General features: G+C 56.6%; 6 protein-coding genes across 6 annotated transcripts; 3 read left to right on the top strand and 3 right to left on the bottom strand.

Annotated features, from left to right (window-relative positions):
• Positions 1–1,434: 1,434 nt before the first annotated feature.
• On the bottom strand, positions 1,435–3,443 carry ACRALDRAFT_1081766 (uncharacterized protein). The gene is made up of 3 exons (XM_071019209.1): positions 3,025–3,443; positions 2,094–2,948; positions 1,435–2,041 (listed from the first exon to the last, which is right to left on the bottom strand). The coding sequence occupies exons 1-3, from the start codon at positions 3,360–3,362 to the stop codon at positions 1,762–1,764; spliced, it is 1,473 nt and encodes a 490-aa protein (XP_070875356.1). The 5' UTR covers positions 3,363–3,443; the 3' UTR covers positions 1,435–1,761.
• Positions 3,444–3,445: 2 nt separating this feature from the next.
• On the top strand, positions 3,446–4,446 carry ACRALDRAFT_210495 (uncharacterized protein; the record flags this gene model as incomplete). Its single annotated transcript, XM_071023218.1, has 4 exons — positions 3,446–3,455; positions 3,491–3,594; positions 3,669–4,375; positions 4,419–4,446. The coding sequence occupies 4 exons, from the start codon at positions 3,446–3,448 to the stop codon at positions 4,444–4,446; spliced, it is 849 nt and encodes a 282-aa protein (XP_070875355.1).
• A 437-nt stretch (positions 4,447–4,883) lies between these two features.
• ACRALDRAFT_2042478 (uncharacterized protein) lies at positions 4,884–6,413 on the bottom strand (the record flags this gene model as incomplete). The annotated part of the gene is made up of 2 exons (XM_071021254.1): positions 4,884–6,234; positions 6,295–6,413. 2 exons carry the CDS (start codon positions 6,411–6,413, stop codon positions 4,884–4,886), a joined length of 1,470 nt encoding a protein of 489 aa, XP_070875354.1.
• A 1,712-nt stretch (positions 6,414–8,125) lies between these two features.
• On the top strand, positions 8,126–11,258 carry ACRALDRAFT_1063697 (uncharacterized protein). Its single transcript, XM_071016841.1, has 6 exons — positions 8,126–8,363; positions 9,222–9,344; positions 9,406–9,431; positions 9,502–9,912; positions 9,977–10,431; positions 10,494–11,258. The coding sequence occupies exons 1-6, from the start codon at positions 8,324–8,326 to the stop codon at positions 10,915–10,917; spliced, it is 1,479 nt and encodes a 492-aa protein (XP_070875353.1). The 5' UTR covers positions 8,126–8,323; the 3' UTR covers positions 10,918–11,258.
• ACRALDRAFT_2027886 (uncharacterized protein) lies at positions 11,148–12,626 on the bottom strand (the record flags this gene model as incomplete). The annotated part of the gene is made up of 2 exons (XM_071020497.1): positions 11,148–11,194; positions 11,285–12,626. 2 exons carry the CDS (start codon positions 12,624–12,626, stop codon positions 11,148–11,150), a joined length of 1,389 nt encoding a protein of 462 aa, XP_070875352.1.
• Positions 12,627–13,430: 804 nt separating this feature from the next.
• On the top strand, positions 13,431–16,005 carry ACRALDRAFT_2042475 (uncharacterized protein; the record flags this gene model as incomplete). Its single annotated transcript, XM_071021253.1, has 3 exons — positions 13,431–13,907; positions 13,987–15,660; positions 15,724–16,005. 3 exons carry the CDS (start codon positions 13,431–13,433, stop codon positions 16,003–16,005), a joined length of 2,433 nt encoding a protein of 810 aa, XP_070875351.1.
• Between the last annotated feature and the right edge of the window lie 222 nt (positions 16,006–16,227).

Here is a 16,227-nt window from a genome sequence, read left to right as displayed (position 1 = left end):
AGGAAGTCGCGATACGCAGAAAGTACCGAGGTGGACGTTATATCTATAACGGAGGATGGAGAGATGGACCACCAGGAAAGGCTCGTTTGGGGAGAGAAACTCTACGACAGTGGAATATGGTCACTTTGGAAGACGTGATGATGGAGACGACGTGACGACCTTGGAAGCTCTGTCCTGTGACAATACAGACAAGTTGGTGTAAAAGTGGCAAAGACGTATATGTACTGTATACACGTATATTGTCGGTACTCGGTGGTACCTGGGTAGGACCTCTGGTTAGAAGTCTAGCTGCTGAAAACAGCAGCAAGCTGAGGAGGTAGGAGGCCAAGAGCAATGAGGGGCAGTATACTTAGTAGTGACATGATGTCATAACCGGATTTCTTGCCGTGGACCCACTACACTAGCACCCAAACACCAGAAAGAGCACCTCACCTCCAAAAGTATGAGTACATACGCTGTACGTACAGATAGGTACAGGCATGCGTCAGCATCAGCGCATGGCATAACCCCCCCCCCTCCAGAACTATCCGATTGATGCAAACACTGAAAATCAAACAATGCCCGAATATGACTCCGTGCTCTCGGTATATCTCGTAGCGCATTCGCATTTGATTCCAAAAGTCTACCGCTCGGCAATGCAGCAGCAGAAACGATCATGATGTCCGTAAACTCCGTTTCTCATGTTGTAGGCCGTCGTCATGATCCCCGCGGGCTCCATGTTCTTGACCACAGACTAGTACCGCACGCGACTGGTTCGCTCGTAGACAACGCGGCTGCTTTCCGGGCTGGATCGGCGACGCGAAGGGCTGAGGCTATGTCTGTGGTAGCTGACCCGGGTCGGATGGTGTTCGTGGTGGAAGTGACGCACCCGCGGCCTTGGCGGGATGGTTTCCGTGTGGTAGTAGTAACGGCGTCCGGTGTCGATGGGGATGCACATGTTGGCGCGGCCGTGGTCAAGTGTTTATTTGTCGTCGGTCTTTAGTAACGAACGAATGACGCTGACGGTGAGGCAGATTGTAGGTGCACCGGATTGTAGAGAATGCGATGAGGTGTGATGGGAGGTTGGGAGGTTGGACGAGTTGTAACGTCGCCCGGGAATGGATGGGACTGTGCTATATATGATTACCTATAGTACGAATACAAGGGGCCGAGCCTTTGTAGGGCCTGCATGGTATCAGCATCCGAGGGTCAGATGGTGTGGATGGAGTAGGCTAGAGTCCGGTGGAAAGCTTGGAACGAACGGGGCGATCCGAGCCAAGTTACGGGTTAGTTCCTTTTTCGACCGTTCCATCGGCATCTCGACGAACAGGATCGGACAATGGATTGCAATGCAAGATCCAACTGGCCTTGAGGATCGAGGAGAATTCTGGTCACGATTCAACTTGTATTGATGCACCAAACCTCCTGCGTCTCCATTATCCTTGTCAAAGGTCTGAGAAACACTTGAAAGGAAAAGAGCATCACGAGGACCTGACTAACAAAAGACTCATGTGGTTGGACCCACCATCGCCTTTGTGTGTTATCTCGCGCGATTCCGATGCCAAGCTCTACCGCAGAATCGTCAGGGCCCGTCGGCTCTCAAACCATCATTATTCCGTCTAAATCTAGAGACCCTCATGCCGTGGGACCTATGGCTGATCGTCTTACACATACAAGTAGATACAGAGAGAACGCAAAGAGGAGAGCATAAACCCAGCCCAATAGCCTTATTCTCCCATACGAAGTACTACCTCTACCTACTCCGTCTCGCCTTTTGGGTCCTTATTTTACAGTGGAAAAACCAACGTCAAGGCCGCCAATGGCCCAACCCGCCACGAAGAGGAGCAACACGCTGCTGAAGATGACCACGGGCTTCCGAAGGGCCGACGTCGTAGAGTAGTCGTACGAGACGTACACCTCCCGGTCCCGGAACTCATCTACCAAGTTCTGCGCTTTAATGGTGACCGAAGTGCGCCCGACCGTGTCGAGGTACGTCCTGGTAATACCGACAGACGCCTCGGTGATGGACGAAGAGGGGATGTTGGTGTAAAATTTCACATTCCTGCCGCTGTAGCGTAAGCATCACATAATCTATGCAAGGGACTTCAACTCACTCTGCGCCTTCAGGAAGCAGGATTCGCAAGGTAACCTGCTCATACTCGACACCCTCGGGCTGCTTGGGCCCCTCCATAAACGGGACGTTCAGGACATACGACCCGTCGGCGGTGGCGCGGACAAAGTTCTTCGCGTCCGCGTTCCAGCCGATGGTGAAAGGGTACTTCCACCCGCCAAAGACGGGGTACCGCGGCTTCGTCTCCAACACGACCTCGCGCTTGCTGCTCCGGAACTTAGACGTCGACACATTGCCGATCGTGTCGGTGTAGTACGGCGACAAGCTGCCCACCCGCAGCGGGAACCGGAGCTCCTTGAGCGCCGACGTCGGCGACCCGCCCAGGTGCTGCTGCTGCGCCCACCCCAGCCGGCTGAACGGGCCCGACAGCTTCGCCCCCAGGTGGTACAGCGTGTAGCGCTCCTCAAACGCCGCGTTGCCGCCCCAGTGGCTGACCTCGACGTCGCGCTCCAGCGACGCCACGTGGTTCACCGGCTTGCTGAACTCGAACCGGACGTTGGCGGGGAGGACCGCCCCGGCGGGCTGTTCGTCGAACGGCCCGTACGTCAGCTTGGAGCCCTGCACCTGTGGGGACTCGGCCGCCTCGCCGCTGCCCGGAATCTTGGTGTAGCTGGCCACGTTGGTGGAGTGGACCTTGACCTCCGTCTTTTGCTTGGTCGTCGTGTAGGCCGAAGGGCAGTAGGCGGAAAAGTCGTACACGAGGAACTGTGCCTCGTCTTGCGCGATCGAAGCCGGGAGCGGAGTGTATGCCTTGAGGTAGTAGTAGGAGATGCCGAGCGTCTGTTGGCCGCCCGCCTTTAGCGGGGCAGGCAGACGGATCCGGTAGTACTGGATGTCGCTTTTGTGAGAATAAAGTGGTTAGCAAATACATGCGCCGCAAGGTAGAGATGTCCGTGGTGGGGTGGCAGGCGTACCTCTCTTGGTCAATCTCGACAGCTTCCACAACAAAGGGACCGGCCTCGTCGTCTTTCCTGTCCTTGACCTCGAGACCGCCGACCCGTGACATCTGATCGGCGGTGAATGGCAGGTAGTATTCATCTTGCGGTTCGTTGTCGATGTTCTCGATGAGCACGTTGATTTGCTCCTTGGCGTAGTTCTTCTCGAGGGAGATGATGTGCACGAGGTTGGCGTTCTTGAACACCTGGGGAGGCTGGAACGTCGCGGGTACGGCGACCTCAGAAGTCGAGTCGGAGCTTCCAAAGGCCGTGGACACCAGGCTGAGAAGCCCGGCGGCGAAGGTGAAGGCTCTCATGGTCGGGACGAATCGACCGGCCTCTCGCTAAGAATTGACAATCGGATTCAACGTGTGTAGTGTGGAGTTCGTGTGTCGCTGCTATGGAGGCCAGTTTCCAGTTCCTCTAAATTCACCGTCACGTGCAGCGTGGCGTGTTGGTTGTAATGTACAATTATGGGTTCAACCAGTCATTGGTCAGGATCGGGAAAATGAATTGAGCGTGCATAACTTTCATACACACCTCTACTTTGTACTATTCACTTCGGTATAAATAAGCCCCTATTTCCCTATTTAATCGGTGTCCACCTTGGGTGAGTTTGCTAGCATGCCCCCGGCTGGCTATGTGGACAGAGCTGGCTTGCCAGAATTCCTCCCGATACATATGCTGTCGCCATGTTGCAGAGCCAAAGTCCGCTAAAAGTTCGATCCTCCCTCCATCGGCTGCGAAAATGTCCTCGTCGCCGAGAATTGCTACTTCGTCTTTTATGGCCAATTCCGTGGCACGTCCAAGCGCCTAGCCAGCTCTCCCCTACTGAGCTTCAGAGCGCGGCAGGCCAACTACTTTCTCTCCGACAACCAGGCATTCTCCAGCTCTATTATATACCGCTCTTTCGAATGCGCGATACATCGCTTTGCTCCTTATACCGATGCTACGAGGATCTTTGTGCCAGAGACCTCGTTATGCTGAGCTACGAATGCGACTATTTTTTCTCCCACTCGGAGCCTCATTGGCGGTTGTCTCGCCTACCCGATCCTCGGGAATCGGACCCGGTGAGGTCGGCAGTCCTCGCCAGCCTCGTAGAGGCGCTTGCCATTGCTTTTAACTGGAAGCTAAGGCTTGGGCTGCGGCGCTGCGGCAGTCAGAGCGAGGAGGTAGGGGACCAAGTCCCTCAAGACCTCCTTGAAACTGCGCCCCCATGGACTACTAAAGTGCGTCCTCTAGCGGGGAAGCTCGACTTGCGGCTCAGTGAGCAGGATGATCCCGACCCCTCCTTCCTAAAGAGGAACATCTACGCATCGACGGGCTACATGTATTCCGTTTGACCAAAGTGAAGTGCATGGTGTTATGTGCAGAGCGCAGAACCGCGACCCAATAACGTGATGTTTCGTATGTCCTCCGGAAAGAGGGGGTGGGCGCGCATGGCTGAATTTCTGCATCGAGATCACTCAGCGCTCGAGATGGGGCCATCTTTGCTGGGTCGCCTACATTGCTTTAGTTCTAGAAACGGCAGTGGGCGAGAATCAAATACCGGGGTGGATCACCCGAATCAGCAATAAAAGGTTCTGTGACATCTGCCTCGACTGGCGCCAGCGGAACGTCGAGCAGATGAGTAATGGTAGGTATTTTTGGGTATAGCAGTCAGTAGGTTGAGGTCTGGGAGCCAAAACGTCATTGATGCCGACATGCGCGTCGGAGCGACGGCTATAAAGTGAGATGCACGAGCGCGCGAGATATTTCAAACACCACGTCTTCATGTCAGGATCACGGCTCATCATGATCATTCCTTTGTAATGTACACCTAACCTAGCCTAGGACCACTAGATAATATCGTGATCGCAGTACTTGCCGTGGTGGGCGCCAAAGTCAAACACCTGCGACGGGTCGCTGGATCTCCTGATAGAGCCGACAGTCGAGTTGCCCTTGGGAATCAGCTCGACACCCTCCTGAGCAAGGATACTCAGGACGTGCGCAGCCGCCTTGGCATTGGTGGTGAGAATCTCGGGATCGACATTATTAATATCGTCACAGGCCTGGTGATAGCAGTCGTCCTCCGCGGCGCTCGCACCGGTGAACAGGCCGCCGACGGGCTTGTTGATCTCGGTCATGAAGGGCACGTAATCGGTGCCACCGGTCAACCCGACGGGGGTGGTCTCGATGCCCTGGGCGGTGAAGTGGTCGGTGAAGAGGCGCGAGATGACTTCGGAGCCCGGTGCGCCGCCGGGGCCGGCTTCCTCGCCTGCGCCGTCAAAGACGCCAAAGTAGCCCCGGGACACCATGTCGAAGTTGAGGTAGAGGAGGAGATCGTCGACCTCGGCCGGGGTCAGGTTGTCGACGTAGTAGCGCGAGCCCCAGAGGCCGTTCTCCTCGGCGCCCCACCAGCCGAAGCGGACTTTGAGGTTGGTGGAGAAGTGCTGCAGGGCCTTGGCCAGTTCGAGGACGAGGGTGGTGCCGGAGCCGTCGTCGTTGATGCCCGGGCCGGCCTGGACGGAGTCGAGGTGGGCGCCGAGGACGACGAGGTTGGCGCCGTCGCCGCCCTTGGTCTCGGCGAAGACGTTCTGGGTGATGCGCTCCTCGATGAGCTGGACGATCTGGACAGAGGCCTCTACGGGCTCGTCGGCTTCGAGGCGGGCCTTGAGGGCCTGGCCGGGTCCCTGGTCGATCAGGGCGACGGGGACGTACTCGTCGCTCGGGGCGGAGAGGGAACCGCCGGTGAGCTGGGCGGGGTCCGAGTTGTAGATGACGACGGCGACGGCGCCGGCAGCGGCGGCCGGTCGCACTTTGCCGGCGAAAGTGGTCTGGTCGGGACAGAGACCGCGCTCGACCAGGACGATCTTGCCGTCGACGTCGAGACCGTCGTAGTTTTCGACGAAGCAGCTGGCTTGGCCGTCGGGGGCGAGGACGAGGGGCAGGGTGATGCCCTCCTCTGGGGTGCTGGGGGTGTAGGTGAGGGCGACGGTCCGGAAGCTCTCGCCATCGACGGTGACGTTCTGGGCGGTGGTTTCGGTGAAGAGGGCGGGGAAGTCTTGCTTCCAGGCGGTAAAGCCCTTCAGCTTGGATACTTGGCCGTAGATGAAGTCGACGGAGGCGTCGTAGCCGGGCAACCCGAAGGCGCGGTTACCGCCGTTTTCGTGGGCGATCTTGTTGAGCTCTTCCAGGTTGGCCATCAAGCTGCGGAGTGTGTTAGCCATGGACGAGTAACGAGATGGCAGTTGGGTTTTGGTTACGAACTTTTCCTCCGTGACGAGCTCCTGGAGCTTTTCAGACTCGACGGGACGCTTACAGTCGGGCTTTGCTGCGGCCAGGGGCAGTAGCAGAGCCCAAAGGGCCGGCACGTCGGTCAACTTCATGGTTCAGAGGCCAGGGGAAGTTGGCTGGAATGTGAACTTGAATTGGGGAGTACGAAGTCGGAGTGCACCTGGGCTGAGTCCTGGTCTGGTACGGCCTGGGATAGGAAAGGGTCCAGGTATATATTCGGGGACGAGGAAACGGCCTCTCTTTATCATTTTGATTAAGGGGAAACTCCCCAGGTGGTCATCACCTTTCGTTACCCAAGGAATGGGGGAAACTGCATATCCGGGCCGATGACCTCGTTCGGTGACGCTGATTCGCCATGGTCACTGTGCCGCCATCTCACACAGACATGCCTGAGTCCACAAGACCGGGGGCGCAGCGGAGATGGTCGCCAACTAGGTAGGTAGGTGGAATCAAAGGCATCGAATGCCGTGAGCGGGGAGTGGGAGACGGATGGCGGGGTGGCCAGGCCAACGAACGAGATGGGCAGAAGAGGCCCTCTCCCAGGCGACTGCTTGCCAGATAGGGAAGGTCGCATTGATTAGTCGTGCACTTGTCGATCGCATTACTCGAGGAAGGGGAGTAATCCAGTGTAGGTGTGGACCGCTGAATCGCCTGCCTGATAAGGCGTGGTACGGCTTTGACCGGTGCGACGGCGTACATCTGTAGGTACCGGCAGGCACCCATCTCAACGGTTTAACGGTTTCCATCATTCTGCCATGTGATGACGTCCCAGCGTAACCCGCAAACTCAGCGAAGCTCAGTTCTACTTCGTCGTGAGTGCTGTGTCGCAAGGGCTTCAATCACTCAGCTGAATGTCGTCAAAACGCTGTATGCAACAATTAAGAGTCTCATCTGCTTGATATCTATCCATCAAACCACCGATTCTACAACTGCCAATTTGAAATACTAGCTAGCCGTCGGTCGTATCGGCGTGACTAGCTAGCTTCAAAGTCGGTAGTTGTAGGATGGGTGGATTTTATAGATATCAAGCAGATGAGACTCTTAATTGTTGCATACAGCGTTTTGACGACATAATAATACAGTCGAAGAACGAATTGGGTGGTGTGATCAATCGATTGAGATTGAGTTGATTGTGATTTTGTGCGGAGCGAAGGATGAAGCAAAGTTCAAGTTGCGAGCAAAATCGGGGACTAGTTATTCCGTTACCCGAAGTGACTGGACTTTCTGACTTGCTTCGCCAGATTTGACAGGTACCATACCGCATGGGGCATCCAACGTCCCTACTTGGTACACAACATGAACCATGGCCTCCTTCGTATGGTGTATGTGTTGCTCGCTTGAGACTGGCCACGCACATACTTTCCCTGCAGCAGTGTCGTCTTTCAGGACTCGAAGCTGCGAACTGAGTTGCTTCGTATGCGACGGCTTGGACGAGGTGCTGGGTGAATCCATGAATGGTACCTACAAAGCAAGTATCCGGGACTTTTACGTACATACGAACCGACTGTGTCTTGGACGACTCACCGCAACGGGCTGTCATTGCTGCAAATCAGACGATGCCAACAAACCCGAGGACCAATGCCCCTGGCCTCCCTCTGTCATTTCTAGGACTGACTTGGCTAGACCGCTCTCATGGTCAAGGGACTAATGTCTCGTGGTACCTCGTACCACCTTGTACCCGAGTGCCCCACCCCACGTCATCCCACGCTTCTAATGAGGTACCTACTGAGTACTCCCTGGTCAGCTATCACAGGCGGCCCCATCCGAAACAAGTCCATTATCCCTCACGCTTTGTTGAGCTCCTGTCTTGTTCTCAACCTCGACATACTAAACTGCTGTTGAATACTTTTCTGAATACAATCTGCAGCCTCTCGACTGTCCATTTTGCATTAATAACCGCGTACTTGTCGATCCGACATAGAATCCGAGGTCGTCTATCATTTACGCTCCCTAGCTCTTTTCAGCCTCGCCATCACAAAAGCCTCCAACGTCGGTCGTCACCATGGTTGGTCTGGGTCCTAAGGCACCGCCCAGCCGCAAGGGTAAGTCTATTTGGCTGTTCATTGCGTACGAGAGAGTACATGTTGCCAGACGGAATGATACTCGTAGCCCTCCGGAACCGGAACGGCATGCCATGGGAGCTGATGTCCTCGAAAAAGCTGGGATGCAAACAGTCCGCCTTTCCGTCCTTTCTTCTTCTTCTTCTCTTTCTCCCTTGTCGCTTTCCTAGCTCCCAGCCTGCTTCTCGTGGTCTATCAAGACGTCTCTGACCCCCCGTCAAGTTCAGATGGTGGCTCTCCTAGTGGTCCTAGTGGGATGACGTCTCGTGTGCTGCGTCTCGCCTCTGCGCTAAGCGGCTCCGTTGCGGATAGAGTGGCTCGCTAGACGCGCCCACCCCTTCCCATCCTTCCCATCTCCGTTCTGTACTACACCATGCCTCTAGCTTCTAGATCGTTCTCCTCCACCTGCCTAAGGTGACAACTCTGGGGGCGGCTGTTGCCTTATTCGTATGAGCTTACCCTTCACTCATATTTGCGCTTACCCCTTCCACGCGACAGTTGAGTGACATATCGCGGATATACCCACCGACTCTTCCGCAACGTCATCCCGGCTGCTTGCAGTTTGCACTTTGGTGTAAAGGGAATGAACCTCACTCAAACTGGTACCTTCCCTTTGATATTTGTCCCACTGTTTATTTTTTTTTATCGCGTTCTTTCCCTATACCTTTCTCAAAATAACTCCCCTATAAATTACGAGAAGATTTGCGCGCCGTGAGAGTTTACGCTATTCTTCCAAGGCTTTCTCACTCTCACCACTACACATTCACCATCAAGCCACGTCCATCTTCAGACGCGGCACAATTACATCACGGGAATTCCACTGACAACTCTGAAATCAAGGCTCCATGACCGAGTTGTCCAAGGATCTCCTCGAGCAGGCCAAGGAACTTGAGCAGAAGCTCATTGTTCCGGCCTCCAAGCTCAAAGAGATCACTAACCACTTTGTCTCTGAACTCACAAAGGGTGAGCGACTTCCCTCGTCTCAAGAAACCGCTGTCCGGCCGCTAATCACATCCCACTCCAGGCCTCAGTGTCGAGGGTGGCAGCATTGTAAGAATATCCCCCAACTTTTCCCTGACGAGCACCCGAGCCTCACCTCAGCATGCTAACACGCGAACAGCCCATGAACCCGACCTGGGTCATGTCCTTCCCGGATGGCTATGAAACGGGCACATATCTCGCCATTGACATGGGAGGCACCAACCTCCGTGTCTGCGAGATCACCCTGACCGACCAAAAGTCCGAGTTTGACATTATCCAGTCCAAGTACCGCATGCCCGAGGAGCTCAAGACGGGCGTCTCCGAGGAGCTCTGGGACTACATTGCCGACTGCCTCTTGCAGTTTGTCGAAACCCACCACCCCGATCTGCCCAAGAACGAGAAGCTTCCTCTGGGCTTCACCTTTTCGTACCCCGCCACCCAGAACTACGTCGACGAGGGCATCCTCCAGCGATGGACCAAGGGTTTCGACATTGCGGGTGTCGAAGGCAAGGACGTCGTTCCTCTGCTTGAAGCTGCATTGGAAGCCAAGGTACTTGCATACTCCTCGGATTCTTTCTCTCGTGCCCTACGTGGTCACTAACCGGACCAAATAGAACGTGCCCATCAGGCTCACGGCCCTGATCAACGACACCACGGGTACCTTGATCGCGTCGGCCTACACCGACCCCAAAATGAAGATTGGCTGCATCTTTGGCACCGGCTGCAACGCCGCCTACATGGAGAACTGCGGATCCATCCCCAAGCTCGCCCACATGAACCTGCCCCCTGACATGCCCATGGCCATCAACTGCGAATGGGGCGCCTTTGACAACGAGCACGTCGTCCTCCCACGCACCCCGTACGACATCATCATCGACCGCGACTCGCCCCGCCCGGGCCAGCAGGCCTTTGAGAAGATGATTGCGGGTCTCTACCTGGGCGAGATCTTCCGCCTCATCCTGGTGGACATGCACGACAACAAGCCCGTGCAGATGTTCAAGGGCCAGGACATCTCGGCCCTCCGCAAGGCCTATTCTCTGGATTCGTCCTTTTTGTCTGCCATTGAGGAGTGAGTTGTCTTTTTTTTTTTTTTTTTTTTTTTTTGGGTCAAAACTCGACTAACAAACCCAGGGACCCCTTTGAGAACCTGCAAGAGACGTACGATCTCTTCGGCAGCAAGCTCAACATCGCCCCCTCGCGTGCCGAGCTCGAGTTCATCCGCCGTCTGGCCGAGCTCATTGGCACCCGTGCCGCCCGGCTCTCGGCCTGCGGCATCGCCGCCATCTGCAAGAAGAAGGGCTACGAGACGTGCCACGTCGGCGCCGACGGCTCCGTGTTTAACAAATACCCGCACTTCAAGGCCCGGAACGCCCAGGCGCTGCGCGAGATCCTCGACTGGCCCGAGAAGAAGGACCCCAACGAGGAGGACCCCATCGAGGTCATGGCCGCCGAGGACGGCAGCGGTGTCGGTGCCGCCCTCATTGCCGCCCTGACGGTCAAGCGTGTCCAGCAAGGTAATGCCGCTGGTGTGCTGCACCCGGAGAATTTTCAGTAAGCGGCGTTAGATGTCAACGGCATGGCATGTCAACCGGCATGTCAATCACGAGATGACGATTTGGTAGAGGCGCAAAGAGCAAGGGGAGAGAAAACAAGATACATGGGAAACATAAAAACAACATCAAACTCAGAGGAACTGGTCATAGGGTAATTCACGACTCATGCGACTACTGATAATCACCAGGACAGATGTAGTCAAGAAATCTGACCATTCCTCAATTTGCCTCTTCAGCAGATGTCTCCGCTCATAAATGTGCATATCGGTAGGCGGTATTCTGTGATTGGGGCATTGTGAGTATGAGTGGACGTCAAGATGTCGTACCCTCCAGGACGGGGGCAACAACAGGGGAAACGGTGAGACTTACTATCCAAAGTCCAATACCTCCTCCGCACGTCCTCCCACTCGCCCTTGCCGGCCTCTTCCATACCCTTCAGATCAACGTCAATCTCCTCCCACTCCACGTCCATGCCCACGTCGACCATGTGCATCTCGACAACCTTGGTATAGACATCGTAGCATATCCTCCTGTCGGCACCCAGCCCGTTGAAGAAGCCGAAGCGTCCCGCCTGGTCCATCAGCACGGGGACGTACTCGGTGAAGAACATCTTGAGCTCCGCGTAGTCCTCGCCAAAGGTATCAAAGTAGATGGCGTCGTACTGCTCGCCGGCCTCGAGGAGCTGCGGGAGGACATCCTGCCACCGGCCGCGGTGGACCTTGTAGGCGCCCTCCCCCGGGCCGGACGCCTCCCAGGCGGAACCAAAGGCGGTGTTGCCGGCGTCGATGTGGGCGAGGACGGCGGGGTGGGCTTCGATGATGTGGTGGCGCGACGGGTTGGTGGCGGCGAACATGGCGTCTATGATGCCCATGCCGAAACCGATGTTGAGGATGCGTTTCCCCTGGGGGAGCGTTGTCGGGGCGTTGTCGGGGCCCGGGGAAGAGGTTTGGCGGAGGAGGGCGTCGACGGAGCGGCGCATGATGGAGGTTTCCCAGGCCATCATGACGCCGTTGCCTTGGTCGTCGACGAGTTTGGCGGGATCGTAGGTGAGGTTGGAGGCGAGGTATTGCTCTGAGGTGACGTCTTGGGTTGCGGTTTCGGTGGAGGGGACTTTGGAGTCCTGGTCACCGTTGGCGCTGGTTTGTTCCGTCGTCTGTTTTTCCGTTTCTGTTTCTTTCTCAACAATGACACCATTCTCCCCCTCCCCTTCAGTGGGCAGCGCATCCTCGACGTTGATAATCTCCACATCCTCCTCCTCTGCAGACGAGCCCGACGAAAGCTCCTCGTAGCCGTCGAACAAGCCGAAGAGCAGCTCGGCACGCACGCCGGCTTCGAGACAGAGTCTGTACAGGTCCTTCCGGCCTAGACGCCAGGCGACGCAGCCGGGTGTCTCATCGTTGGAGTCGACGTCGTTCCAGATGGCGCCGGAGAGGAAGAGCTCGTGGACGGCCTCGGCGGCTTCCTGGGAGACGGTGTCGTCGGCGTCGTTGTCGGTATCGGACTGCGGGGCCGGCCCGCAGGCGCGGATGGCGGCGTGGAGGGGGGTCTCTCCCGTGGCGGGGTCGCGTGCGCTGGCTTTGCCGGGGACGTCGAGGAGTTTCTTGAGGTCGGAGGTGTCGTGGGCCCAGGCGTGGTAGAGGAGCTGTTTGGTGTCGTCGGGGCAGTCGGCGGAGATGCGGGCTGCCATGGAGTCGTCTATCGTTGTCGCCATGGTTGCGGATGCCGAGCGGCGGCTTCGCTCGTTGCTAGACGTAGGTAGATAGATAGGAGAAAGGTATTTGTATTTACTGCAGTTGCATGCCCCGCGGGAACAACAATTTTGTGCCCCTCCAACGAGCTGAAAAAGATGCCCCGCATGACACGTGTTGCCAGAAGGTTACAGTTGAGAGCTTCCGTCTTCACCGATCGGTCTAGTTCGGTGAAGGTGTGTACATGTACCATGTACTTCTACTGAAATGCAGACACGTGCTGTTTCAACGCTGTTGATTGGTCAATTTGGTACATCCCCGGAGCGCATAGGCATGTACCTACAAGTTCACTGTTACATCATCAAAAGTCCTAGCCTTCTAACCTGACCCGTCAATGCACTAAATCCTACTTCGTACTCTCTTCAACTGCCTCAAAAACGTGATTCGCGGTCACAAGAGGAGAGGCATCTCGTCTACTTTCTCCAGCAATTTCCCTCTTCGTCGAACCGTCTTTGCTATATCCTGGCGCAAACTTGGATCTCCTGCAGCGCAATTTGTCTCAATATTTGTGTCACATTACCACATCCCTCTGGTCCTATTATTAGTACTCTATACCCTTTGGTGTGTAGCCTCGTCAACTTCACCCGATTCTCCTGTTCCTCGTTCTACTGCCTTTATTGTTTTGTTATTGATCGTTTCCTCTTCTTTCCCTTCCTCTCTGTCCTCCCATGCTAATCCTAGAAGACCTCATAACCCGCCAGAAATCCTGGAGATCGACTCGTCGACCAACCGATCCCTCCTGGCGAGCCCAACCAGGCGTCATCGTCATGAAGTTCGGCCAGCAGCTCCGGTCGAGCATCATCCGCGAGTACCAATGGTACTACATCGACTATGACGGGCTCAAGAAGGAGCTCCGAGCCGCCTCGGGCGATCTGGTGCCCGTGCCTACCAACGGGCCCGGCGATCCCAAGGGCAAGGCCCCGACCACCGAACACCGCCGCGAGTGGACCGAGGAAGACGAGACGCGATTCGTGAAGAAGCTCGAGATTGAGCTCGACAAGGTCCACACAAAACAACAGGTCAAGGCCATGGAGATTGCGAGGCGCATCGTCGTCAGCGAGAAGGAGGTCGAGAGCGTCGTCAGCCGTCTCAACGAGCGGGGGCCCCAGGAGCCCGGTCCCAGCGAGGAGGAGTTCCTCCTACTCGAAGAGGCCCTCAGCGACATCATCGCTGATGTCCACGACCTTGCCAAGTTTGTCCAGCTCAACTACACTGGATTCTACAAGATCATCAAGAAGCACGATGTACGTTCTTTACAAGGGAAGAAGGGAGAAGCTCTGGTAGAAGCCACCCACTGACGAAAAAGTATTGGATATCATGTAGAAAATGACCAACTGGCACCTGAAACCAGCCTTCGACGCCCGACTCAAAGCGAAGCCTTTCTACAAGGAAAACTACGACGCCTCGGTCGTACAGCTATCGAAACTATACAACCTCGTTCGGACGCGTGGTAACCCCGTCATTGGAGATAGTGCGGCCGGAGGAGCCCAGGGCAGCTTCGTCCGCAACACGACCAAGTACTGGGTCCACCCGGACAACGTCACCGAGCTCAAGCTCATCATCCTCAAGCATTTGCCCGTGCTGGTCTTCAACGCCAGCAAGGAGTTTGAGCCCGAGGACTCGGCCATCACCTCCATCTACTACGACAACCCGGACACCTGGGAACTGTACGAGGGCCGCCTCAAGAAGACCGAGGGTGCCGAGGCCATCCGCCTGCGGTGGTACGGCGGCATGCAGAGCGAAAACGTCTTTGTCGAGCGCAAAACCCACCGAGAAGACTGGACCGGCGAAAAATCGGTCAAGGCCCGCTTCTCCCTCAAGGAGAAGAACGTCAACGCCTACCTGCGCGGCGAGCTCCTCCCCGCGGCCATCTTCGAAAAGGCCCGGAAGGAGGGCAAGAGACCCAAGAAGCAGATCGACGAGGACGAGCGCCTGGCGTCCGAGGTCCAGTACTCGGTTCTCAAGCACGGCTACAGGCCCGTCTGCCGATCCTTCTACAACCGCACGGCTTTCCAGCTGCCGGCCGATGCGCGCGTCCGCATCTCCCTCGACACCGAGCTGACCATGATCCGCGAGGACAACCTCGACGGCGTCCGACGCGCCGGCGACAACTGGAGGCGCCTGGACATTGGCGTCGACCACCCCTTCTCCCAGCTCCCGCCCAAGGACATTGTGCGCTTCCCCTACGCCGTCCTGGAAGTCAAACTCCAGACCCAGCTGGGACAGGAGCCGCCCGAGTGGGTGCGCCAGCTCATCTCGAGCCACCTCGTCGAGGCGGTGCCCAAGTTTTCCAAGTTTATCCACGGTTGCGCGTCCCTGTTCCCCGACCGCATCCACCTGCTACCCTTCTGGATGCCCCAGATGGACGTCGACATTAGGAAACCCGTTAGCCACGACTTTGGTATCCAGCACCGACTCGAACATTCGACGACCACTACGACTACAGATGACGAGGAGGACGAGGAGGACGACTACGATTCCGATAACGAGGGGCAGCTATCCCGGCCTGCCCTTTCCCCCGGCACCGGCACAGCAGCAGGGGCCCGAGGCGGTGCTACCGAGGGCGAACCATCCACCGCTCCCCGGAGGATGACCGGGCGCGGAGACGACGCAGTCGACGTCGAAGACCAGACGACGGCCGATCGCATGGCAGCAGCCTCGGCACTCAACGGGGACTACATTTACGACTCGGACGAAGAGTACGACGACACCGACCGGCTCGAGGAAGCGAGGCGGGTGGGCGGCTGGACGTACTACTCCACCCTCGCCGGCGTCAAGGGGGCCGAGTTTGCGCGCCAGGCCCTGCACGCCCTCAAGTGGCTGGTGCCCTACCCGCGCGCCGAGATGATCCCGCGGCGCGAAATGCAGGCGCAGCTCTTCGGCACGGGCGAGATCCAGACCAAGCGGTTCAAGGCCCCGCCGGGCAAGAAGATTTACGTGCCAATCCGCGTCGAGCCCAAGGTATACTTTGCGGCGGAGAGGACGTTCCTGGGCTGGGTAGGCCATTTACCTTTCCTTCTTTTCGATTTCTTTTCTTTGGCTAACAAGACGTTTGAACAGCTCGAGTACTCCATCTACGTAGGCGCAGTAGCCGTGACGCTGCTCAACTTTGGCACCAGCCCCACCAGCGCCTCGTTCATCGTCGCCGGCATCTTCACCCTCCTCGCCATCCTCTCGATATGCTACTCGGTCGTCATCTACCTGTACCGCAGCGCCGCCATCCGCAACCGCCGCAACGTCAAGTACTACGACCGCTGGGGGCCGAGTACCCTCGCCGCCGCCCTCTTCGTGTCTGTCGTTATCAATTTTGTCATTGAAGGACAGAGGAGGGAGTATTGGTGAGGGCGCGGAACGTATACGTTGCTTGTAATTTGGACCCTGAGGGAATGCAGCCCGACGAAGCGAGGAAGAGAAAAGAGGATAGGATGGATACATGTTTGGAGCAATTTATTACTTGTATAAAGGTCTTATGGTATCGCGTGCATGGACTCTGGGTTTGAAGAGTTTTGAAAGGGGGGGTCTGGACATGGTGATAATTTTCACCAAGCTGCGTCTGATATGTTA

Source organism: Sodiomyces alcalophilus, assembly GCF_042370955.1.
Source record: "Sodiomyces alcalophilus JCM 7366 unplaced genomic scaffold ACRALscaffold_4, whole genome shotgun sequence".
NCBI lineage: Eukaryota > Fungi > Ascomycota > Sordariomycetes > Glomerellales > Plectosphaerellaceae > Sodiomyces > Sodiomyces alcalophilus.
Note: the sequence above shows the minus strand (reverse complement) of the source record. Positions and strands in the feature narration are given on the sequence as shown.

Coding starts and splice junctions, on each gene's coding strand:
- ACRALDRAFT_1081766 (XM_071019209.1), bottom strand. CDS start 3,362: ATGAGAGCCTTCACCTTCGCCGCCGGGCTTCTCAGCCTGGTGTCCACG. Junction 2,949..3,024: donor GTCGAGATTGACCAAGAGAG/GTACGCCTGCCA, acceptor TTCTCACAAAAG/CGACATCCAGTACTACCGGA. Junction 2,042..2,093: donor CTGCTTCCTGAAGGCGCAGA/GTGAGTTGAAGT, acceptor CTACAGCGGCAG/GAATGTGAAATTTTACACCA.
- ACRALDRAFT_1063697 (XM_071016841.1), top strand. CDS start 8,324: ATGGTTGGTCTGGGTCCTAAGGCACCGCCCAGCCGCAAGG. Junction 8,364..9,221: donor GGCACCGCCCAGCCGCAAGG/GTAAGTCTATTT, acceptor TCTGAAATCAAG/GCTCCATGACCGAGTTGTCC. Junction 9,913..9,976: donor AAGCTGCATTGGAAGCCAAG/GTACTTGCATAC, acceptor CGGACCAAATAG/AACGTGCCCATCAGGCTCAC.